The 25,826-nt window shown below is 39.4% G+C and overlaps 1 protein-coding gene across 1 annotated transcript in view; it reads right to left on the bottom strand.

Moving 5' to 3' along the window:
- The window catches only part of gabbr2 (gamma-aminobutyric acid (GABA) B receptor, 2), a 200,836-nt gene that overhangs the window by 78,410 nt on the left and 96,600 nt on the right, over window positions 1-25,826 (bottom strand). The window contains exons 3-7 of the mRNA XM_059349280.1: window positions 21,000-21,170; window positions 11,778-11,879; window positions 4,628-4,693; window positions 2,994-3,182; window positions 1,993-2,235 (exon numbers count right to left, since the gene is read on the bottom strand). Coding sequence (XP_059205263.1) covers window positions 1,993-2,235; window positions 2,994-3,182; window positions 4,628-4,693; window positions 11,778-11,879; window positions 21,000-21,170 — 771 coding nt within the window. The remainder of the gene's footprint in view (window positions 1-1,992; window positions 2,236-2,993; window positions 3,183-4,627; window positions 4,694-11,777; window positions 11,880-20,999; window positions 21,171-25,826) is intronic.

Here is a 25,826-nt window from a genome sequence, read left to right as displayed (position 1 = left end):
GATGTGAAAGGAGAGAATAAGATTGCTAGCTTATCCAAACAACCTTACAGGACTTCATCATCAGCTTGTGTACCTGGAGGAAAACGTGAACAAAATGCTTTATAGCCATCAATTCCTACGCTGCCTTGCTCCCCCAAGTCTCTGAGGAAAGACTCAATGTCAGCCTGCTCCTGATCAGCAGCCATGAGTGGGTCTGTACTGAGAGAGGTGAGAGTAGAGGGGTGAGGAATGACGACCCAGAGGATTTAGTGGAGGGCTGCAACATGCATATTCCCCCAGGGACGTTAGCCCCAAAGGACCTCCCAATAACACACAAAACAATGGCCTGTACTGTATTTCCCCAAGGCTAGATTCCTCTCTCTTTCTCTCTCTATAAACTTTATTAGAATGTGTATTTCTGTCTTATTATCTATAATCATTTCTCTCTTAAGTCCAATCACGACTGTAGTCTCTTACCTTTCCACATTCAGTCAATGTTTATGAGAAAATGCACGATGTTCGTTGAACACTTCCTCTGTGTTTTTTCCAGGACAGACAATCTGTCTCCCTTTTCTTTTCACTTGAAATTTTCGAGCCATTTATATGTAAACACAGTTATGAATATGATATGAGTAATGTTCTGCTTTACTGTAAGGCCCTGCGTGCCTAGTGGCTGTCTAGGCTGGGAGCAGCATGGTATCCTCTAATAATGGAGTGGCCTTTACACAGGAACAGGAGATATCCTCTAACAGCTCAATAGGAAGTGAAAGTGAACACACACACGCACAAACACACACACAAACACACAAACACACACAGACAGCTTGTATCTAGCATAGCCACCAGGATCAATCCTGAATGCATTGGAGTGAGTCGGCAGCACCAAATGACACCACTTTAGGCTTTATACAGAGACAAGGATGGCTAAATAACCTTCTCTGCAAACAAGCTTCCAGCCTCACAGAGCAGTAATTAATGCCTCTATGTGCTCTTCTGACATTTGCCCACCCCACACTATAAAAACATAGAACATACAGTTATATGTATAGCCACTTACAGCTAGATGTTTTAATTGTCCCAAAAAGATGCCTCTTCATCAGCAGTAACATTTTTATGGTGTTTTGATTGTGTTGGTTTAAACCATGTTTCTATCTGCATATAAATTGAATGTATATGGGTGTCTTTCTCCCTCTCCCTCACTGTATGTGCCTCATTCATATTAATACAAACATTTTTCAGCATGTACTTGTAAATGTACGGTATGTGAATGTGTGGAGAGAGTCCTTGTGTTTGCACTTCGCACATGTCAAATAAATGTAGACAATGAGTGCTCTGATGGCTCAGTATGCATTATAAAAGTGAGGGAAGTAGAAGAAACCCATTTTAACTTCAGATATTTAAGGCTATGACACATTTTTACATAATGTATATGTTTTTGCTAAGCTGCCGCACCACATGGTTTATAACAATAAACTGATAAACTGTCATTGGCTGTCATTCAAGTGATCACTATATGATGATATCTTACATATCTGATGCTGCTGCAACATCTAACTCTTTAGGAGTCGCCATTGTTGTCTTGAACAACCAGTTTTTCAAATATGTTGTGGCATTTTTAGAGTGCTTGGCGGCCTTATCAGTGCAGGAGTCACTAGGGCTGACTCCTGTTGATGCATTATTATTATTATTATTGTATTGTTGTTGCATATTTGAAATAAATCATTCATTCATTCATTGAACAACCAGTCCCCTCTCTGTGTCATCACACACACCTAAACCACACCTGTATGTGCTAATGGCATCTCAAAAGACACTTTTTGGCACATAAATGCATTTCCTGAAGTCTGATAATCTGGATTTTTGTGTAATGTTGCAGAAATCAAGCTGCAGTGCAAGATAACAGTTGTGCATGTTATCTTTTTGCAAAGCACTTTGAGTTGCATTTCTTGCATGAAAGTTGCTATACTATGACAGTTTGCTATCATTATTATTATCATATATTTTTTAACTTACTGTAACACCGAAGAAGTTGGTCTCGTTCATGACGTCTAGCACCATCTTTCCCACTTCACGGTCATCCACAGTGAAGTTGTGGTAGGTGTTTTGCCGTTGTTTTACCCGCAGCAGTTCCATCACTCGAGTCAACGTTTTAGCAATGACCCAGATCCCATCATAGGCAAAGCCGTGAAACTTGCTGGACTCCACACCTTTCTGCTGAAGCTCTCGGCTATACTCCCTCTCGTACTCCTTAGGGGTCTGACAGAGAGAGAGTAAAAGAAAGGAGGAAATGTGCACCTTGTAACTTTCTGAATAGGTTGTTTTCCTTAAAATCACTCATTAACTTCAGATCGTTTCGAATGTACTATTGATGGTTTAACTGTGTCCAAGGCGAAGGATTATTTTCCACACAATTTGAGATGTAAAGTTACTGGAAATGCTGTTTTAGCATCAATGCTCCTGTGCTGGGTAATGCAGCGTGAAAATAAATCCCATGATTGATTTTGGTTGGGACCTTTGGTTTAAAAATATACATTTAAGGCATATTTTTGTCAAGATAGTTCTCTTGTGTCTCCTAATATTATATGTACAGTCATAGGATGACTCCAGGTTGCAGCCACAGGAATGATATAATACCTGAGAACAAAATAAAAAAAATTATGGGAATATTCAACACTCTGCGGTGACTAAGCTCCGGTCTGAAGAAATACACCAAAACTAAGTGAATGCCCTTTAATAAAAGTGACCCAAAAATTCAAAGCTCACTCTTACCTAATCCACCTCAGGCTGCTATACTGTACAATCAATAAGAATAATCTGACAACATCTGGCTACCGCCCAGTCTTTCTTAAATAACATCAAAACTAAGGTCGAATGTATTTGTGGTGGGTTATTCACCTCATTGATTTTTTTCGCACTTGTTTTAATTAAACTTTGACTTCAAGTCTCCTGACACATCGAATTACTTGTTACAACAACAACAGTTTTTCTGAAGTACAACAGTGGGTGTCACTCACCCTGCCAGAGATGCCCTTGATCTGGCGAGCGCTGAGCGGCTCAAAGTCGACACTGATGTATCCCTCCATGGCTGTGAGCAGCTTCTTGGTGGTGCAGTTGGTGCTGTTGGCCTGCTCCCACCAGTTGCCCTGGTACCAGCCGGGGATAATCCACTGGTATTTACTGCCAAACATGTTCAGGTTGTACGCCTTGAAGGGGCAGAAAAAAATGAAGGTTGAGGCAAAGTAACAGCCAGCTTCTAGACCTAGGACAAATGCACTGAAAAGAACTGTATTGTACAGAGCTATTGTATACTGGAATGGACTTCCGTACTGCTTCATTCTTAAGTGTAAGAAATCAGGATTTAGAATTTAGAAGAAAATTAGGTTAAATTCAGTTGACTGATATCTGTAAAGCTGCAGAGTGCCTTATTTTGTATTTTTTGTTTGTGCTTAAACTTGTACAGAGACAGCTCTTAATGAACTGATCTCTGAATGTGTCTGTGTACATGTGTGAGTATGTATGTGTAGGTGCTTGTACTATGTATGTATATACTTGTACTGTGTATGCATGATGCATGTGAATGTTACTGTTATGTGTCTTGATTTTTAGGGACCCCAGGAAGAATAGTTGTCACCATGGTGACAACTAATGGGGATCCAATAAACAATAAACAGCAGGCGACATAGCATGATAAACGAAGGATGCATGGATTAATTTATGAGTATGACTATTCTTACTTAAATGACCAATTTAGGGGAATCTATTGGCCGAAATGGAATGCATTATTCATAATTATATATTCATGAGTGTACAATCACCTGAAACTAAGAATCGTTGTGTTTTTGTCAACTTAGAATTAGCCCTTCATATCTATAGCTCTAGTTATTGGACTGGTTCTGTTAATGATTCTTAAAATCTGGGTGCAACCTAGTTAACCAGCCCGAATTTCAATCAATTTCCTTGCAATGAAGGATGTGTCATCGGAAGTAAACAGTAGAAGCAAGATGCATTGATTACCTGCAAGTATTTGTTCGGTTATTACAGACGCAACATGCAAAATTGCATCTTCCCTTATCAACCTGCAGAATACAGTCGTGTCGTGTAAAGTCGAAGCGAATTTTGAAGAGAATTTTGAAATGCTGCATTGAAAAAAGTGTAAATTAGGGACGTTTGTTTCCATCAACTGGTTTAAAGCGAATATACAAAGCTGCATACACGTACTTTCAACATAAGAAGGCAGTGTAATGTGTTACTGTAGGCTAATCCGTCAATAAACACTAGAAGAAGAGACTGAGCAAGAGTGAAAAAAAGAGGTTACTAATCGGACAACTTTCAGAAGTGTTTCCATCTCCCAATTAGCGCAAAACAATTTTTTTTTAGATTTATCAAATTTTGGTGTTTCCATCAAGCCTTTCTTCACATAGAAATTTGTTGATGGAAACGTGGCTTATGAAATGCCCACTGAAATTGTTAGGGTTTGCACTTTAGATCAAAGATGCTAATTTTTGGTTCCATCTGGGAAACAACTTTTTGGGTTCCGAACCAAGTTATTTTGGTCAAAATGCTGCAAACGGTTCAACAGTAAGTGCATGAACTGGAACAGAACCTGTTTCATGTTGGTAGATGAGTGAAGTGAAGGCTGAGGACTTACGCAGCAGAAGACTTTGGAGGCCAAGTTCTCGTCAAACTGGCCAATGATGATTCTCACATCATTGTCCTGAAAAAGAAGACAGAACAAGCCATTAATTGAATGCCAAATATGAGCGCACACATGCTGACAAAATGTAACAGTAAATATAAAGTACCTCTATCATTTGAAGTGATCACTATCACCAGACAGTATGGTGTTAAGTGCAAGTTTTACCTTGTGACCCACTGGCTTTACAGTAATGCTGAACTGCATGCTAAGCACTTCTACTAATGGAAGTTGTCTGCTTGTGACCCTGGAATTGCACTTTCAATAAAGTTCATCATTCGGCAACATCCCACTTAACAAACGGAGGTAGAATCAGTCATGTTGTGTGTAGTGTATTTTCATCACTGCGTCTACCTCATCAGTGGCTACAAAGTATGTATGATCTGGGTGGGAAGCAGTGGCTGAGCGGCGAAGGCAATATCAAGTCGCAAAGTGTCGATCCATAACAACAGGGACATTAGTGTCAGCGGGCAGAACTGCCTTACTTGCCAACCAGGCTGAAGAGCAGCATTTACATGGGGATTCAGAGCACAAGGCCTGGTGATTGACTCGGTAAATAATTCAGATTGCCTGGGTGGAAGTGCAGCATGTCTCATGGTGGGAAAAAAGATCAGGCTCTGGGGCCAACAGTCTGTCATTTAGTGTGCACAAGCATATGTGTAGCACTGTGCAAACACAAGCAAAGGACTACACACACACACACACACACACAATAATGCTCACACGCAGATGGTGACAAACACACACACATTACAGTACAAAACTGCCCCAAATGTAATCCAATAATACTGACAGTGGTTTGATAAATGTACATCTGGTCAACAAGGCTGGAGGTGGTGTGTGATGCATGGAGAGAAGTCTATCATGAGGCCCTTATTCAGTGCTGACGGTGCAGACAGACAGGCAGCAAATGTAGAAGGTCAGTTTTCATTCAGCAATATAAAGGAAAGCTGAAAGAATCAATTATGTTACTAAACATAGAATTAAACGGAGGACCCACTTTGTTATTTTGTGTTTGTCACCAACAGTTTTGTAATAAGATTCTCGATGTGAGGGAAAACATAGTTAATATTGAGTATGTTTTCTGTGTCGATGCCATGTACTTTAAGTGTTACATGCAGCTCTCAAGTGTTCAGTTACGTCTTTTATTGATTAGGTGAAAATGCCATATATTGCTAAACAGGCGTACACTGAAACCTTTTAGTGGCATTGCTCGCATGAAGCAGGACATAAAGCAGGTTTTATAGTTTTATAGTTTGTATATCAGTTACTCAGCTTTTGTCACTTTGAATTCTTGAAGAAAATGGTTTTGCTCTGATGATTTGATTAGTTTTGCTGTTTTAAAACATGGCCTCCATTGACTTATTTTCATCAAGAATTGACTCAATTTTCACATTTTTCCATTCACCATGGAGAAATGTCAGAAAAATAAAGTTTTCAAGGTGAGCAATTGATATTAACACGTCATTTCAGGGCTAAAGTATTCCTGGACAATGAAGAACAATGAAGTGATAGACACCCCAGTGTAATTTCACGAACCTACTGCATGGTGTCCTGCCTTTATTCTGGATAATGAGGAAACCATTTTGAATACAGTTCATGAAGTCCTCTTCCCTCAGGCAGTCTCTACCATATGTCATGTATTCACAGATCAGAGGGGGCAACCAATCACTGTCATCTTAATTCCAATTCCTCAAGGCGATTAGACAGACAGAGCTACCCAACAGCCAAACATTGTAGTTATTCCTCTAAATAGATTGGATCTTCTAGATAGATTATGTAGAGAATTTAGATCAGTTGGATAGATGATGACGGATAAATCAATATCTATTCATCTATCTAGATAGATAGATAGAGAGAGAAGCTAATGAACTCTACCTGCCCTCAAATTCTACAACAGCTTTAAGATTAATTTCATCACTAAATAATCTACACACACACACACACACACAACACACACACGACAGAGGATGAGAGCTTTCAGAAAGGCTTCTCTGGTGGTTTCTTATCAGAGCCAGAGAGCATGCTGGGAAATGTGTGGGGTATTTTGTATGAAGCCCTTTTTGTTGTTCTACTGCTCTGGCACCATCACAATGAGTTCATGTGTAGATGTGCAAGAAGGGCAGGTAACAACTCTGAACTTTTCTGGGGTACACTTTTGCGTTCTTTTAATGTGTGTGCACATATGAGTTTGTGTGTGTGTGTGTGTGTGTGTGTGTGTGTGTGTGTGTGTGAGAATTGGCAGTCACACTGCCCTTCCCTGGAGGAAAGGCACTTAACCCAAATGACTCCGGCTATGGCCAAGGACCACAGCCTCGGTATTAATGCTGGCCTGCCTGGCAAAAACATGAAACAATGGTGTAGTTGTGGGCAAGGACACGACTGAGTGTATTGTGGTTGTCCATTAAAGATGGACTGGGTCACTACAGGGCCCCAAATGGCGCTCATTGCTCGAGCTTTTATATAACTATAACAATAATTGTTCTCGCAGAGGGTAGTGTTAAGGGCAGCCTTGAATGCTTTATCCATGACAGGGTTGTTTGTAACTTTATGATGGTGATTTATATGTGATAATGGTTTGAGTAATACCCTACCTCATAAGCCCAATCAGGCACTGTTAAGGCTTATTAGGCACACACACACACACACACACACACACACACACACACGAACACACACACACACACACACACACACGAACACACACACACTGCACTAATGATGGCCTTTTATGAGCTTGTGGGAGACGTGATTTGTAGACTGGGCAATGCGTTGTTTCTACCCACTAAACCCTCCCCCCGTCTCCTCGTGATGATTGCTGTGTGCGGACGTGATTGAGTGCACGTACTTGCAGGATAGATTTGTGTGTGATCACTAATTGATCCTAGGTGAGCAATAAATGTCATACATAATGTTATGACTAAGTATTTGTCATTATTATCTAAACTGGAATTAACAGGCTTTAGGAATAAAAGTCCCTAAAATAACAACAGCATGCAACATATTATTTGAGTATAATAGAAGCCATGAGAGGCAGGTGAGGAAGAAAATACAGGTGATCCATTTTCTGTTTGCTCTAAACTCGTTTTGTTTGTTGTTTGTTTTCTCTTCTGTGTTCATGACTTAAGACCAGGCAAAAAAAAAATGTTTTTTTTCTGGGATAATAAAGTTTTGCAAGGTGAAAAAAAGTTTAGCCCAGATAATACTTAGAGAAATTATCCTGACAAATGATCTTTTGATATTGATGATCTTGATATTTTCACAGATAGTAACAATAATAATCTATTATAAAATAAAAACTTTAAAAATGGCAAAACAAAATCTCAAATGTCTTTCAGTCTTAGAAACTGGAGAGAACACAGTTTAAATCCGACTGAAAAATGGAGCAGATTTTTTCCCTCTCACTCGCCTCTCAGGGCTTCCGTAGAGAATTCCTGACCTTGTCAAAAACTCAAAAGCAGTCTGAGAACCACTGGTGTCTCAAATTTTGTTTTGGATTGGTCCTAAAAGCTGAATGTGAGGAGGATGGTGTGCTCTGTGTTCACAGTGTAAAACTCTTGCTGTAACCTGGTGCTATTCGGGGATTTGGACAAGCAGAGGTGCTTTATCAGTTGGAAAAGAGAGCCAAGAAAACACAGCAGAACATGAGAACATTTCCAATAACAGACCATATGAAAGAGACAAACTTATAATGAAAATATCAGTACAGACCATTTGTCTTACACAAATCCGCTGAGGTTTTAAGCCTACAAGACCATGTTACACACAAAATCATTTTGTATTACACCAACTACATTCTGTATAAACTTTTGTTTACAACTGGGATTATATTATTATGCAATTTGTTATAATCATGGCCAATATGAAGCGCCTGTTGCAGAGAGACCACCACAAATGCATTCACGACCCAAAGGAAACACAGAAATCTAAAATCATTAGTCGCTGTTTTTCAAATAAAGTAGTAACTAAAGGGGAAGTTGAAGTTATGGTTTTACAAATCAATAATATCTGAGAATACAATTTAAAGTTAATACAATACAATACAAATACATGTATGGAGGGACATTTGTTATCGCTGCATGACTGAGACAAAAAATGTTAAAAAAGAAATAGACTGAGGGGCAGGAGTTCTGAATGCATGATAAATTATTGAATTGTAATAAATAATAAAGTGTTTTGGACTTAATTTAGATTTCAGGACATTTTATCTCATGTGGGCTTCCATTGAATGCACGCTGCCTTATCTGGCTATGAGTCACAAAAATGTTAAAAAGCCCAGGTCTATGAAATGTCTGCAGGCATTGTTATTTAATGTTCAATTTGAAGAAGAAAATGATTGTGAGTAACATTAGAAGGCAAGTGTGGGTGTATGTGTGTGTGTGTGTGTGGGTGTATGTGTGTGTGTGTGTGTGTGTGCGTGTGTGTGTGTGTGTATGTGTGTGTGTGTGGGTGTGTGTGGGTGTGTAAGCCTGCCTTTGTTTTCTGATGTTGTTTTGTCAGCCTGTCCAGTGACAAACAGGGGACTTGGGACAAAGAACAAGAGATGAAGATGAAGAAAAAAAAAAGTGACAGAGAAATGTAGAAGGCTGCCTCGACGCCTTGCAGCAGAGAGGCCTGTCTGCTTTTTGAATATTCCAGCTGGATCACAGATGTAAGTGCTCTATTTGTGGATCAAACAGTGACGCCATGAACCCCTTACCCCCCCCCCCCCCCCCCCCCCCCCCCCCCCCACACACACACACACACACACACAATCACACACAACAGTGAACCAAAAAAGACCAGCCTTCACAACGAAATCTGTGTCACCCTCTACCTCATCATATTACGTAGCTGTCGGGGAGACAGCAAACTGCTGTTGCGAGATGAGCGGGAAACGGACCATTAGGGTGTCAGAGGCCCCCCCACCCTACCCATCCAAACGCTCTGAAAGGCTTTCGAGGCGACACTGTGATTTGCATATTTAGAGTTGATCAAGGAAGGATGGTGTCAGCTTAAAATGTCAGCCCTCAACATGGAGAGTTACACATATATTTTAGGAAAGACAGCTTATCTGCCTGTTCCTTCTCTGTCCCTTTGTCTCGTCATCTCTCTGTTGCATTTCTTTCAACGCGCTCCATGTTGCATACGTCACATCTTCCACTCACACATCAGACCTCTGTTTTTCTTTCTCCTACTCTGCTTCTCCAACTGTGCTTCCAGCATCTTTTCTCTCCCTGTGCTAACCTGCTATCAGAAAATAGATTTATACTCCTTCACACTAGGGCTGTAACGGAACGTCCAGAAACATTTGGCTGTTTCCTGTTAGCAATATGTGCTAATGTTAGTGCAGCAAGCTGATTGGCCTGCGAATCAGTCACACTATGGCGAGCACAAAGCTTAAAGCTGGAGCTGGAAGACCCGCCTGCAGATCTCCATCAAGCTACAACAGCAACAGAGGGAGTCATGGATAAGTCAAGGAGGGTGTGTCGGTGTTCCTCCACCATTGTAGGAGATGTAAATGGAAACATGCCCAACACGCTTACTCAAGGTCGGCTTGTTTCCTATTGTTCAATGTTTCTGATGTTACCTTGTGTTCTTACAGTCTAATACAGAAATAAGTGGCGGTTCTAGACCAATTTTGCTGTGGGGGCCAAGTGTTTAATCAGAGGGGCATATTTAAAAACTGCAAAGATGATATTCAAGCATTCAAAACCTTTATTTTAGCTTATTTAAAAATCTCATTTAAGTATATTTGGAAGATACAAATACATTGATTGAAACAATGAGACTTACCAACAATAACAATAATTTTTAACAATAATTATATATATAATATTACAATAATATTTAACAATAATAACTGTCATTTTTGTACGACAATGGTATTTCTCATCTTTGTGCACAATTACTTTTTTTTGTTTTGAAAGTGCAGTACAGTGAGAATTATCTTTTTTTTTATATATACACAAGCTTTTATTGCTTTTATTTAACTACACAATGTACACATTTTGGGTTCCTTTTGTGTACAATGCGATATTGTTTGAAGAAAAAATAGGTAAGAATTGTTCCGTCATTCATCGTAATAAATTGATCATTTCATTATTAATTTGAAACAGGGGCCACAGCAGGGGCCAAGGGCTTCTTCACAGGGGCAGTGGCCCCTGTAGGCCCCTGTGTAGAACCGCCACTGACAGAAATGTTTGAAATACTCCAATGTTGCCATTGAGCAAAATCATATGTCGTTTGTGACAACCAGGGTATGAACTGGGGGGTGTTGCAATGTACTAGCATTAAAGATAACTGGCATATTTAACAAATTAAATATTAACACATGTATTAATATTTCCATTTCTTTCTTGCTTCGTCTTTTCTGGTTGTTTTTTTTGGTATTTATTTGCCAAAAGAGAGACAAAACGCACAACAAACAAAGGTAAAGATCAATTTCACTGATTGGCTTAAGCTAACCAGCCACTTGGTCATTTGTTTGAGTTTCTCCCATCGACAGCGTTTCCTACTGTAAACTGTATGTGCAAGTGATTCACTGTGCATATAAAACTGCAGCCAGAAACATCTCTGATTGCCTCTGGAGATAGTTTGGATAATTTAGCCATCACACTTGACTGCATTTACATCTGAATTTCATGCATTTTCGCTTCATCAAAGCAATCTGACCAACCATGCATGTTAAAACCAGGAGTAAATGGTGTAAAGATGTACAGGTCTACCATCTCAATATTGGCCCAATAATGGTCTAATTTTGTTCTGTCTCATTTAATTTCAAAGGACAGGAAAAGAGGGGAGAGGAGATGAGACGGGAGAAAATAAGAAATCCTTTATGCATGTGTGTATATATTTTCTGCTTAAAAGGCCAATCAACCACCCATTAGTCAGAGCAGGTCATTAGAGGTCGCTTTACAGACCCCCCAGCCAATACAGTGTCCTCATTAGACCTTCACTAGTCTCACAGAGAACTGCCCCGCTCTTCCGATAAATTGTGTTTCATGCAGGATTCGATTTGGTTGAAATATATACTTCATAAAATTAATTTCTAGTCTTTTTATGTATGTTCAATGGAACTGACCTTGACCATTTTTTAAAATGAAGTTAAGGAAAATTGACTTACCTTGAGCTTCTTGACGTTGATACAGGGGTCGTTGGAGAAACTTTCTGTGTCTGCGATCTGAATGTCTGCTTTCTCCAGCTCACTAGTTAGATCGTTCCTCACCTAAAAGAGAAGGAGAGAAAGAGAGCAAGACAAAGAAGGAGAAACACGTGAGTATGATTGATATCTCACTGTGGATGTTCATTGCACTCAAAAAAATGATTCAAGCCCTTCTTAGATGTGACACATTAATATATTGTTTGTCTAATGAAAATATATAAATTAAAATCAAATCAAAAGTGGTTTAAGAAGTGTAACCTAAAATGTATTAATACTCCCCTGTCCTTCCCTTCAACCCAAAAAGAATGAGTTTCAGTTTTCTAATTCTATGTTTTTAGGTTGAAGGAACACAATTTCTTTATTTTAGCTCTCCTTGACATAAATGAGTTGAGGTAACTCAAATTAACTCAAATTTTTAATTTGAGTTTGACCAAATGTAAAAAAGTGAGCTACATTAACTCAAATACATTATATTGCATCGATGCACTTGTCTTGAGTTTGGGCTACATATATTTGTTGGATGGAAATACTGCCCACAATTTAATTGAGTTCATCCAATGAGTTATTTTTTTGAGTGTGCTGTGTTCTTTATATTTATCATCCAACACATTCTTAGTTCTGGTATACGAACCTCCATAAGTAACTCTCTCGCAGGGAACTTACGAATTTAGTGTCTGTATGAGGCTCTCGAGAGAAAGAGAGGAAGTCAGCATTGGGAGGAAGAAGGTATAAGGAACACATTACTCTGTTCTATAAAGCACTATTTGTGTAATATAAAAAATATTCTCCTTAACCTAGGCACTGTTGCATGAACATGTTTGAATTCACAACATTAACCATGCAACCGTGAAGCAACAAACTTTGAGGTGTAGGGCTACCGAGTGTGTTAAAAAAAGACACCAAGGGGTCCTGATCAAGCATCCGTTTGTGTGGAGTTGACTTGCCTTGTCATATGAAGTGACAAGGTCTGTGATGCATAAGGAATTGTCCATTCCAAATTTGGTGAATCATGTAATTAGAACTGTCAGACCTAGATCTCTGAATCCACCGATGAGACAAATCAACATCACATCTATAAGGACTATGAAATTATTATTAACAAAAATGTTTAAATTATTTCACATAATATCCTGCAGTTAGCTTCCCCTTCACCCCTGAAACTGTGAATGGGAAGACAGAAAGACCAGCATCTTGGAATTACAGCACATCAGAGACAAATTGCCCACTGAACACATCTAAACCATCATCATTTTGATTTAACTCACTGTGTTGGATGTCGAGATGTAACATTCAAGATATCCAATGTGCAATTATCAAAGTCGAATGCACTTGTTTTATTTAGAATCACTCAATTTGTATTGGACATATTTTGCGCTTTGAATGATCCCAACTTGTTATACAATGATTGACAAAAAGCAGACATGTGTAATACTGTACATGTATCTGCAGCAGCTGTACATCTGCTTTGATGTATTGATTCAGTGGAATGGTGGATAATGGGATCAGAGAAGAAGGAGAATGGAGCAGGGACCCCACTGTGGTGGCGTGCTTGAGGTGGTTTATTATACTGCCTCTCTCTCTCTCTCTCTCTCTCTCTCTCTCTCTCTCTCTCTCGCCCCCCTTGGCTTACTGCCTCAAAGTTACAATTTTAGAAAAGGCGCTTTTTTTTTTACTTCGCTGCAGACATTTTGACTTGTCCTAGCAGGAAAAGCACAGGTGTAACAAATAACATTAATGATGGCTGTGCTCCATTTAGGTGGTCCAGTAATACATGCCAGTTAGCCAGCATGCACAATATCAAGGTCCTGGCATGGGAGCACTTAATGGAATGCAGCCATTATTGATGTTACACCTGTGTTTAACAAGTCAAAATATCTGCTGGGAGGACTAGCTGCAGTTCACATGCTGAGGTTTACTGTTGACATCTCTTTCTCTCTCTTTGGCCAAATTTTTATGATGCCCTCCAGCGATGCCCTGCAGCCTCCGACCTCTCCACCCCCACCCGAAGACTTGGCATCAGGGACCACGTTGAGACATCAGAGGGTGTGTGCTCAAACGGGCATGCCAAGCTCAGTTGGCAGAGACAACTTATAACAGCGAACAGATGACGGCCCTGGTGTTTGGCCTACATTTGTCTGCAATTGTGCATGTGTGCCATAGATTTTATCCATATTCATGTGTCCTATATTACTTCAAATACATATTGGGGACTGCCTGGGCAATGGAACTCACAAGAAACACTGTTCATTGAGTGATACTCAAGCAGCAACCTCCAGTACTGAAAAAATGTAACTAATGTAAATAAAAATTGCAGTTCCTCGATTGGCCACTTGAGGCTGGCTCCAAAAGTGAGTAATTTCCTATAGACCCCCATGATAAAATCCCAAGCTTTACAGCAGAAATAAACATGTTACAGCCTGTTTTTTCATCTTTAAAGCTAATTTCTCTGGGGGGGTTTAAATTAAATAAAAAGTATAAAATATACTGAAATAGACAGCCGAAAAGTGGCTTATGCTTAGGGAGTGGTTTAAAAACTCCTATAAACATTTTACTACTAGTGGTTACATTTTAGTATTGTTGACATCAATTGTAGATTCAAGTGTACCAAAGTGTTGTTCTCGGTCAATAAAGAAACTACAAGCCTCCAATTTTCCAAGCAGACAGAGTGTAAGTGTTTCACATTCAAACAATGGATTTAAGGTGGAGCACCACTTCATGAATAGCTACAGCACATCAAAGTGGTGTGAGCAGAGTTACAGCAGTTTTCCTCCCCGAGGATATAAAACTATGAATGCTACCACCACTGCTAATTCCATCACAACTGTTACTATTGTTACTGCTGTTAAAATTAGCCATTACAACTATTTCGTGTAATCAACTAGAAGATTGCTGCAATCTAAAAATCAATGAAACAGAACAACCTCAACTTTATTTCCCTCATGTCTCTAAATGTCTGCTGTCATAATCGCCTCGTCCCCTGGTACCCCGGAGGGAGCTCTAAATCACTCTGTACATCACTCACTCCTGTACAAACATTCCCTCCAATGTACTGCTTGCTGAGCTGAAACAACAGGGAGGTTGGAGTGGATCAATACAACCAGGTTTTGCTCTTGAGGAACAATTGGCGTGGTGGTCTGGACAAAGTACAATGTCCTGTTGTGTTGAGCGATGATCTAAAAGGCCTGGCTGCTGCAGTGTGAAGAGGAAACTAGCTTGGACGAGAGAGGGATGGCAGCAGGTTAGTTTGGTGTTTGAAGAGGTGTGCTGGAGCGAGCACACAGGTGGATGGAACAACATCCACAACAAAACAAGACATACTGATATGCAGTCGCACGAACAAAGATCACAATGGCTGACACACAGCCATTCGCCTCTACGAAAAAAAGCTCTTGTCACAAGAGGATTTTCAGTGGTTTTGATTTTGCATTTCCTCCACTGAGATGGAAAAGGACAAATGCATCCGTGTTCTGGTGGACTGAGTGTGTTAGATAGAGCGAGGGGGGCCGGAAGGGAGGGGAGGTGAGGGGAGGGGGGCAGATGGATTGAGGGATGGAAGGAGGGGAAAAAGTTAGCAGCTTTTCCTGCGTAACAAAAACATCCTCCATTGTCTAGGCAGCCTGGGAATCCCCAGAAGCAAATACAGAAGAGAAATAATCCTGCTGCACTTGTGGGCATGCGTGCGCACACTAACACACACACACACACACACACACACACACACAAATATGTAAGTACACACCCACACATGATGGACAAAATGTCAGATGCACTCAGTTAGATGTGTGCACAGCCTCCTGGTTCCAGAAAGAACATTAACACAATCTGATTCTGTTTATATGCAGGAAGTTTTTATCTGCAAACACAATAAGACACGCGCACACATGTACTGTACTACCATAAACTAAATGAAGATGAATTGGTGAGCTGAAGTTGAGGGATACCCTGTGATTCTTTGGGGTGTATATGACAGAATGAAGTATTATCCCACACCTACACTGCCTGTGGATGCTGTCTTCCATTATGCTTGCAGTGAAACTAAATCACTGTTAAATGGACTGTTTAGGAAAATTAAAAGCTCTGTCAACGGAGCATTAGTTTTCAAGTTGCAGAGGCAATTAATAGTTGAAAATGGAGAAAAATGAATATTACAATTCATGAAAACCCAAGGTGATATCTGCAAAATGCATTTTGTTTCGACCAATAGTCCACAATTTAGTTTGTTTATTAGTGTATCATATAAGACCTAAAAACCTAATTACAGCACAGCCATGCAGTTGTACGCCTCCACTTTTAGCAGCCATGTTGTGGATCCATCCAACAAATACACTCGCCTAAAAAATAACAATCCCACCCATCAGGCAACAGGCAGACAGACTAAAGCGAGTACGCTGATGCAGAGTAAGCAATCTGATGATTCAGATGGTACCAGGATGATACTGTGAGGCAAATAGACTGCGGTGGTCTAACCTCAAATCATTAACACATCATTTCCAGGCATGTTCACAGTAAGCTCCTTTGCAGTGACGGGTGTCACTGCATTTGTGTGTTTATTAGTGTCACACAAACAAGTGTTAACAGAGTGTTAGCAGGTGCTTTTTATCATTCCATCTGCCTGTCTGAGCTTTGAGCATGTGAACCTACACTTTTATAATGAAGACCTACAGCAGGGCCCCTGCACACATCTGTTGTTCATACTGTGTGCTACAGTACATGGCCATATAAATCTCCATGCAAATCCCAGAGTTCAGACTATAATGCCAGTCATGTGCTTGTACAAACTAGCGTGACAAACGGTTGTGCCACAGCCTGATGACAAGCTCTCGAATGGCTTCCTCTCATGGCCTTACATGCCCCCTGTACAATGGCATGGATGAGTCATGGAGAGGAATTTATACAGCATTACATGGTTATTTGTAATGAACAGCAGCTTATGGTGAAGAAAAAGTTGAGTTATGCACAAACTAGGACAACAACCAAGCAATATTTAGATTGTCAGCAAGATTACTAGGGAGAGAGTAACTTTAGCTTAATTTATCAGTGGGCATAGTGTAATTAAACACTCAGAGCTCAGAGGGTTCCAGATAGAGGACAGAGTCCTAATCCTGTTCCCAGTCAGGTCTGTCAACCGACTGGCTGATGATGGGTGAGCCCTGCTTGTCTAGCAATCTCAATAATGTAATGTGTGTGTGTGTGTGTGTGTGTGTGTGTGTGTGTGTGTGTGTGTGTGTGTGTGTGTGTTTAGAGTGGAGAGACACCTTCACACTAACAACTACCTTTCCTCATTGTCATCTCTCACTACAATAACATCAGTGACCATCCCCAAACATAATGTGTGTTTGTGTGCCTAAAAATAGTGACGAGCTAGCTTTAGCTTACAGGTAACAGTCCCAAGGGACACCATACTGCGCGTGTGGTGCATGCCACAGACTGAATCCCAAACAAGTGTTACATAACATTAACCTTGTCTCCCTGAGAAACAGCACTGCTGTAGATCCATATGCAGTTAGCCATGATGGCTTTCAGTCAGACTCAGAAAGAAATTTGATATGGTTCATGCAAAAAACAGATATTTGGAAATCTTCAATGCCGGAAACAAACAAGTAGTGGAAAATTGCAGCTCGCCTCAACGATTACATTTATTTGCACCTGGGAGGCTTGTTCATTTGTTTCAGACGGGACAAAATTTTTAACACAGGTCAACATGTCACAGGATCCACAGGAATGTTTATTGATTGGTTGCAGTTGTTCTCTGGTCACATTTCACAGCCCAAAGTTAAACTTGTACTAACTTGTAGTTTGGTCACACTTTGCCACAGCATCAAACAGCTGCACCAGTTTTCCATAGACATTTTAAGGCAGCTAATCACAGGCCACACCCTCGTTTATCTGAATCTCTACAACGGAGGTGAACAGTGGAAATGTTGCACGAATAGGAATACCATTTTTATGGAACAATGATCGGTATAAGAAGGTAACGAATAGATTCATAATGCATTCTATTATTATTTTTATCTATATTCCATTGCAGTATCTAAACAACGCTTAGCACTTTGCATCTCATCAACCATTTGTCTTTGGACATGCTACCGTGATTTCCCGATGCACCAAAAACCAACATACTCTGAACTTGACAGAGGATTGTACAAATCATGAAGTACGGAAGCGATGCTTGCATATTTGTAAATCAGGATTAGAGGCCAATCTCGTGGCAGGTTGATTGAATCGGGCCGCCCGTCTTCCTCCCGTCCTAAGCCCCTTGGCGCTTTCAGGAGGGGAGAGATAAAGGGATTTGGGCTCTCTGAGATTTGCAGTGAGACTTCTTATACACCCCCCCACCTCCACCTCCCACCCCCAGCTGCTGAGCAGATTGTTTTCAACCAGGGCCTCGAGGCAAGAGCTCACAGTGTGTTTCTCAAATGCATGCTTTCAATACCTTTCAATACCTCTGACATGGATTTTTTTTTTTTTTAAACTGAATGTTCCTGTGTCGCCGATGAGATATAACGTCTGCGCCAAGAGACTGACTCAACATCCAAAGGCACGATAAATGCGTATGTTCTGCTAATGTTCAACCCTGCCACAAACAGGAATATTCTTGTCTCACTAGGTACCATCAATTTACTTTTTAGCACGATTTTAACTTGCAATATGATGTATATCTTAATGGTTTCACTCTGATAGCTGCATTGGAATGTTATATTTCCCTTTTTTAGTAAGAAGCTGCTAGATGCTCAGCATAATAAAGGAAAGGATGTGTTGGATAATGCAAATGTGTGGATTTAACTGGCAACCTTCTGATTACTAGAAAACCCTTCGACTCTCTGTTATTATTATTATTATTATTCTAGCCTTAAAAAGTATGTTATTGTCATGAAAGAGTTAGCTACAACTGTGTCTTAAATTCATCTTTACAGATTACCAGATGGAATTTTGTAAATAAATAATCTAGGAAAAGATCATACGTAAACATTTTTATTACAAACGATGTATTCTAACATCTGCTCTGATATGTTTTTCTGGCAACAAAAATGGATGAAAAACAATTTCTTCTTTAATTATTGCCAGTAAATTGTTTTTATTTATTGCTAAAGACATGAAACATTGTGTACGTGGTAGGATTAAGCTTCAGTTTTAGTTTCAAAACTGTTAATCTTCACGTTTGCTCAGAATCATAGAGAATCCATCCAGAGTTTTAAGTGGGTGGAAAAATATTAATTCATTCAACTAGTGGAGAATAGCTTGAATTGAATTGATTTCCACCCACTCAATTCATGTTGGCATCATCGAATAATGCCAAAGAATGCCAATCATTGTTCAGTCGCTACTCCCAGTCTCTGCATCTGAATATAAGAAAAATTATCTGACTGAGAATATATTCAGTGTTTTAGAGTGAGATGTTAACCTTCACCTTCAGAAGACGGAAAAGTTTCTCCCATATAGCTCGGAGGTATAAGGATGGCAAGACTCAAATCAATAAAACTCTACATACTTTTACATCTCTACAGAAACAGAAACATCAGTATGAACAGAAACACCTGTAAACCTGTTGTTCTAGCTACGAGTTGTAAAATCAGGTCTGTACGTGGCACGACAAAACAATGTTTAACCCTTTATCGGGCGAAGAACTATATTTGGTAACTTCAGTGGATATCAAAATGGGGTCCCCATATACGAGGAGAACTTGAATATGAAGGCATATTAAGGCCAAGTATGAATAAAAATAAATATACAAAGCGGGCAGATTTAAGAGATTTACAGTGGCAAATCTGCTCGAAAAAAGTTGCAGATTTACAAGACAAAAGTGGGGGAAAAAAACACAAAAAAAGTTGTTTTTTCTCGTAGATTTGACACCTTAATCTCGTAAACTTTTTTTCTCCAAATATTACCCCCCTCCCCCGGGTCCGTATATTTTTTTTACACATTCTGGCAGTAATGAAAATCCTCCAATATTCTCTTGGGTTGAAATTTGAACATGTCTTTCCACTGGCCAGTGTGGGATTTTAACTGTTCTTTTTACAGCTTTATGTGTAAGGATCTGGTCTGCTTTCTTGACATTTAGTTTAGAAGTTAAGCTTTTATTTAGTTTCTATTTATGCACACTATAAATACAGGGCAAATTATACAATGCATTCTTCCCTTATTACTAATAGGTAATAGTACATACATACTCCACAATTTGCTTTTGGAATTTGAGCTTAAAATTTAGTTTATTTAATCATTTTGTGAAATCATCATTGTTATCTTTGCTGAATGTGATGCATGCAAATACTGCTTTTTGGTCAAAGTATGAATTGTTGAGTAATATATTATATCAATGTAATCAAATCGTAAATTTATTCTACTCTTTTGTAGAAAGAAAAACCCATACGGATTTCTTTTGCCACCACCCACACAGACTTAAGGCCTCATCGGTGTATTGAGTGAATTGTTCATAACATACACTGCAAAAAAAATAAAAGTTGGGTGAACTCAAAATTTCAAGGCAACAAACTTCGATAAAATTTTAAGTTGGCCGATTAAACTAAATATTTTAAGTTTTGTTTTTGCTCAACTCTGAATTTCTCTGGCACGATTGTAACGCCGCTATGAAATGTCAGCTAATGTTGTGACCGCAATTTTGAGTTAGCATTGATACGCTAATGGCTACTCTTGTAGCTGTAACAAGCAGCGCCGCTAGCGTCAGTTAGCTGCTAGCATCAGTTAGCCGCTAGCTTTCGCTAATGACCAAATTTCACAACAAAGAAATAAGAGTTAGCAGAACTATTGTCCCTTGTTGTGAACCCCAACTTAAAGATATAAGTAACAACAACTCCCCAACTTGTTTTTGAGCAGACAACTGGCTTCCTTTGTTGTGCTAACTTACATTATTGCCCTAAATGCCAGTAATTTATATTTCCAAGCTTTACCAAATTAAATCACTGTTTTAGGCCAAAACATACAAATTGGCTTTTTTGCAGTGCAGCACGCCAAAAGAAAAATCTAATACAAATTAAAAAATAAAAACAAAACAAAACATGAAACTATACAGTTTCCCCTTTGTTCTTTCTATAGAGAAAATTGAGGATGAAGTGCCTCCTGCTAAACTTCAGAAAGCATCAAAAGTGTCTCACATTTCCTTAACAGCTCACTATATAACCTTGGTTAAAGCTGACTTTCGAGAAAAAAAAAACAAGGAACACTGACCTCGGAGAACCTCTGCACATCCTGTGTGAGGGTCCCCACGCGGCTCCAGTTGTAGAAGGTGAGGAACTTAACGACTGCTGGGTTCACAGCGTTGTCTGATGGGACGGTGCGGAAGAAGTTGGGGTACTTTTTCTTGTCTGCCAGAACTGGGGTTGTTGCTGCAAAGGACAGCTGGAACGACAAAAGAGAAAACAACACGTTGAGCTTTGAGTCTGATGGTTACGTTTAAATGCTACAGTCAGAAATAATCCCGGCACAACTGTCAGATTATGCTGCTGTCACTTTGACTGTTACTGCAGTGGTACTGTTAAGTACTGTGTGGCTGAACCTAAAGTACAGATCCCAGGCCTGCCCTTGCTTTGGTCAGTAGCCTCTGTCATTTTGGGGATTAAACCATGACAACATGGCCATGAAGAACACACACTCATACTCTAAAGGTGTGAGCAAATCAACTCTTTCAAATGACTTTAAATGTCAGCAAAATACCCCTTTCAAAGTAAAGCTGTAAATGATCTGTAAATATTGGGTGGAATTGATGACCCCAGTATGCATGACCTTTCCAACTGGTGCCATACTGTGCCTTTGCCTGTGTGTGTGTGTGTGTGTGTGTGTGTGTGTGTGTGTGTGTGTGTGTGTTCGTGGAGCATGTATAGGTATGTTTGATGTGTTTGCGTATGTTTTTGATCGCAAGAGAAAAGCAGCTTAGCGATTTGATTCATCTCTGGGTTGGCAAGTTAAAAGCATTTCCGTTCTTCACATGGAAGTAGTTTGAATCACAATCCTCAAACACACACCCGCACACATCATTGTGCTTCTATATTTGTGAGGACCTTTTCTGACATAATACATTCCCTAAATCCTTACCCTAATGTTAACCAACACAACTAAATGCCTGACCCCAAACCTTGCCCTAACCCCAAACTAAACCTAATCGTAACCTTAAAGTCAAATGTTAACCCTCAAACAGGCCTTTTAAGAAGAGAGGACTATAACAGTCCTATACTTTCCCAAAAATGTCCTCACTCCACTCTGGCTTGGCTAAAAACATTTTCCGGTCCTCACTATGTAGGAAATACAAGAGATACACACACACTCACACACACACACACACACGCACACACACACGCGCACACACACACACACACACACACACACACACACACACACACACACACACACACACACACACACACACACACACACACCTAGGAATAACATGCACTGAACCTGAAACACTAATTGCCTTTTTACACACACACACACACACACACACACACACACGCACATTCTTCCATTCAAACACTGCAACCGAAGCAAGTTTCAAGCACATCAGTTCATGTTCAAAAAAAGGAGGCTGTACCAAACTTTGAAAGGCAAACTTTTAAAGTATTTTTCCAGAGCATTACCACGATAATGAACTAAATATTTGAATTTAGTGCTGAATGCAGAATAGTTGGAAAAGATGGTGAGTGTAACTCAAGCTGATACTGGTCTAGTGAAGATTTATTGAGCAATTAATAAAGTGCAAGCATGCTCATGAAACATGATGAGAATGTTTAAAACTGCCTTAACTGTATTTGATGCTGAAAATTGTTTCAATTTGGTTGATATTGTTTCTGTTTTATTTCTTGCCCACACTATCAACACCCACAATCACAATTGTCCTCATTTCCCCCCATCCCACCTCTCATTTGCCAATTCCATGCTAATCAAGTTTTGCTTTCTCTTTACTCTCTTCCACTTTGTAGCACATTTTCAACAAAAGGTCACTAATTTTCTCCAGAGGCAAAAATGGCTGTAATTAATTTTTGCATTAAGATTAGAATTTGCAAGTCTGTGCAATGTGACATCCTGCATACACCAGAATAGACAAAGATCTGCCACTTAATGGTTTAATTTACGCTACATTCTGTTTGAATGGCTTCATAAATAACTGTTAGTAACAGCATCATAATGTTATATTTGGAAACTGTAACATGTTTGCTATAAAAACAAACCTTTTATTATTTTAGATTACATATTTGTAAAAAAAAAAAAAAAGAAAAAAGAAAAAAAGTCACACAAGAAATGGCACAGACATGCCTGTACAAATGTCTAACAAACATCAAAGAGATTTTTGTTAACATGCATAACTTTCAGAGCAGAGGTATGAAAGGTACTTAATATTTAGGCACTAGCAGCAGAGCTGAGATAATAAGGCACCATGCTCTATTTTCAATGTCCTATCTGTGTTAATATAATGAGCGATATGAATCAGTGCAGGGTTAATTACATACTTTGTAGAGATTAAGCAGAACTTGTGATTCATGATAGCGATCGACGCAAGGATATTATAAATCTGACTGAGACCAAGAGGTACACCAGTAGATTTCCTAAAAGTGTGCGAAAGCCATGAGGAGTTCAAGCACCTCCTAACTTTAGGGATGACTGTGATCTCATTAAGCTTCTATCCACTTCTAGACATCTCTGCTACTCATTAATCACAGTACTGCTGGTATAATTGTACACTCGTTGAAACCTGATTACCGCTGAAAACGTAATGTTGCCTGGTTGAAAAGAGAGTAACTGAGTGACAGAAATGTGAGAACGTATCTTAAGCATCAGAGGGCATTCAAAAATCAAACATCATTTTTAGACTGACAGTCCCAGGAATGAAACATATGGTGTTAGATAACATGACAGCTATAATGGTACAGCTTCACTTGACTTGACTTTTTGTCACTTAAATATGGGAAACATAAAATATTATTAAAAAATTGGCATACAGGGCATACTAATTTATATTTAAAAATGCCATCATCCATATACAATCTTTATATAAGCCAAAGAGCCAGCCTTTAGGCCTGAAAAATGAAGAAAAAAATTAAACTTGCATTCTTCCTAATGGCCAGCAGGGAGCAACACTACTGGCTGCAAACAGAAGTCAGCTGAACGCTACTTCTTATTTTATTTATGACTATTTATATTTATATTTTTCTAATCGTGGTCCCATTTAGAGTAAAATAATTAATCAGGGTATCCTTTATGACGGGGCTAACTTACGATTGACAGGTCACTACCACAGTGTGTTTTCATCTTAGAACTCACTTTCTTAGTGTGTCTTCAGTGTATTCTGGTTAGAAATGTCTTGTTCACTGTTCAGTTGGACTAAAAGACACTTTAAGTATTTGGCTGTTCATTTTGAATTACAGATGCAACTTGCTAACCAAGCTAGCTAGCTAACACTAGGATGAGTTCATAACATAGCATCCTTCCAGCTCCTCATCCATTCTGTGCATGCTCCAGTTTTAATAAAACAAGGTGGCAACAGCCTAAAAACCAAGATGGTGATGGCCAAAAATGCCAAACTTGAGGCTTCAAAAGCAGAGTCCACAATATTTTATACTACTATATTTTAATTGTATACAGTCTATGATATTAGCAGAAAAATGGAGACAAATTGCAGGTCTGTCTTTTTCTTTAACACAGTCAACAACCTCTATGTCATCAACCGCTACATTTCGATGGATCCCAAATCTACAAGTCCTCGCCCAACCAGAGGGTAACCCTCAAGTTGCCCCCCCAAATGAACAATTTCTGCACAGACCCTCTGGGGGTTGTGTTCACACATCAACCAGTCAGGCTTTTAAAACAACACATGGATTACAGCCATCAATTAAGCAGGAAGAAAGGCCTTTATCTTGCTACCACTGCTAAATCCAAAATCACCCACCAGTCTTAGAGGGCTTCAAGGGGTCTTTCCAGCGTTGCCTTAATCTCCGTTTAGCTAAGGCTGTTTGCTACACCCACAGAGGGAGCTGCTTCTATGGTTCTCCAACATGAGCTAGTGATCTTCTAAAAGCAAATTGATTGCACAAGTCCTCTCACAACTGCACTGGGAAGAGACTTGGTGGTTAGAAGCTGCACCACATCTTTCCCCCTTAGGTGATTTAAGTTTGCCTGGCTGTTTTGTCTGACTTGTTTTTGCTTTTGGCTAAATTTTATTTCATCTGATATAACACTACACTGAACTGAGGATCTCAGATAAACAACAGAATGAAACACTAACCAACACACATGCTGAATTTAAAACTAGGACAGAGTGCAGGTGCTGCAGTCCTGGTTATCCATTAGGTCTTCTTTGGAGGGTTAAAAAAATAAATGTTGATTTCGCTTATGTGCAAATAAGGAAATGTCGGCGATAAAGCTTTTACAACATGAAATCAACAATGAATGGTTACTTTCTCATATTTAAATCACTCAACATTCATTCAATCAGGACGCTTCAGTAACACACGTGTAGAATAGCAAGGCGAAATGTAGGAATAATTTTTGATCACTTGGAGAATCACCAAGAAAACTTACTGTTTTAGATAATAATTATCTCATACTGAAAATTCCAATAAAAAGACATCAAGGCACTAATCAATTTTTCATTCCTGTACCTACAGGTAAAGCTCGGTCATGCAGTAACCCTTCTGGTTCACTGAATATGAGGCCATCAGATGTGTGTGAGCAAAGACCTTGACATATAACGATCTAATATTGTATTTTATTAATCAAACTAACGGTTGACTGCAGATAAATTGGTTCCTTTGCTATGAATCAAAATGGACCATGGAACGCAGAAAAAAAGAATTAAAGTCCAATCATGACATTAGACAAGTTCTGCCATCTGTTTGATGCCAGAGCATAATCTAGGACAGTGACAAAGATATACCATGCGTGGCAACTGAATCCAGGTCAGCTGAAGAAAGGGGCTTAAGTTTACCGCAATTAAATGCATGATTTTCTATTCCGACATCTCAAAGAAGTCTACAGGTCAATCCAAGTCAGCTTTGGCCCAAT

Source organism: Centropristis striata, chromosome 14 (assembly GCF_030273125.1).
Source record: "Centropristis striata isolate RG_2023a ecotype Rhode Island chromosome 14, C.striata_1.0, whole genome shotgun sequence".
Taxonomy (NCBI): domain Eukaryota; kingdom Metazoa; phylum Chordata; class Actinopteri; order Perciformes; family Serranidae; genus Centropristis; species Centropristis striata.
The sequence above is the reverse complement of the archived record's forward strand: the minus strand, read 5'-3'. Positions and strand labels throughout refer to the sequence as shown.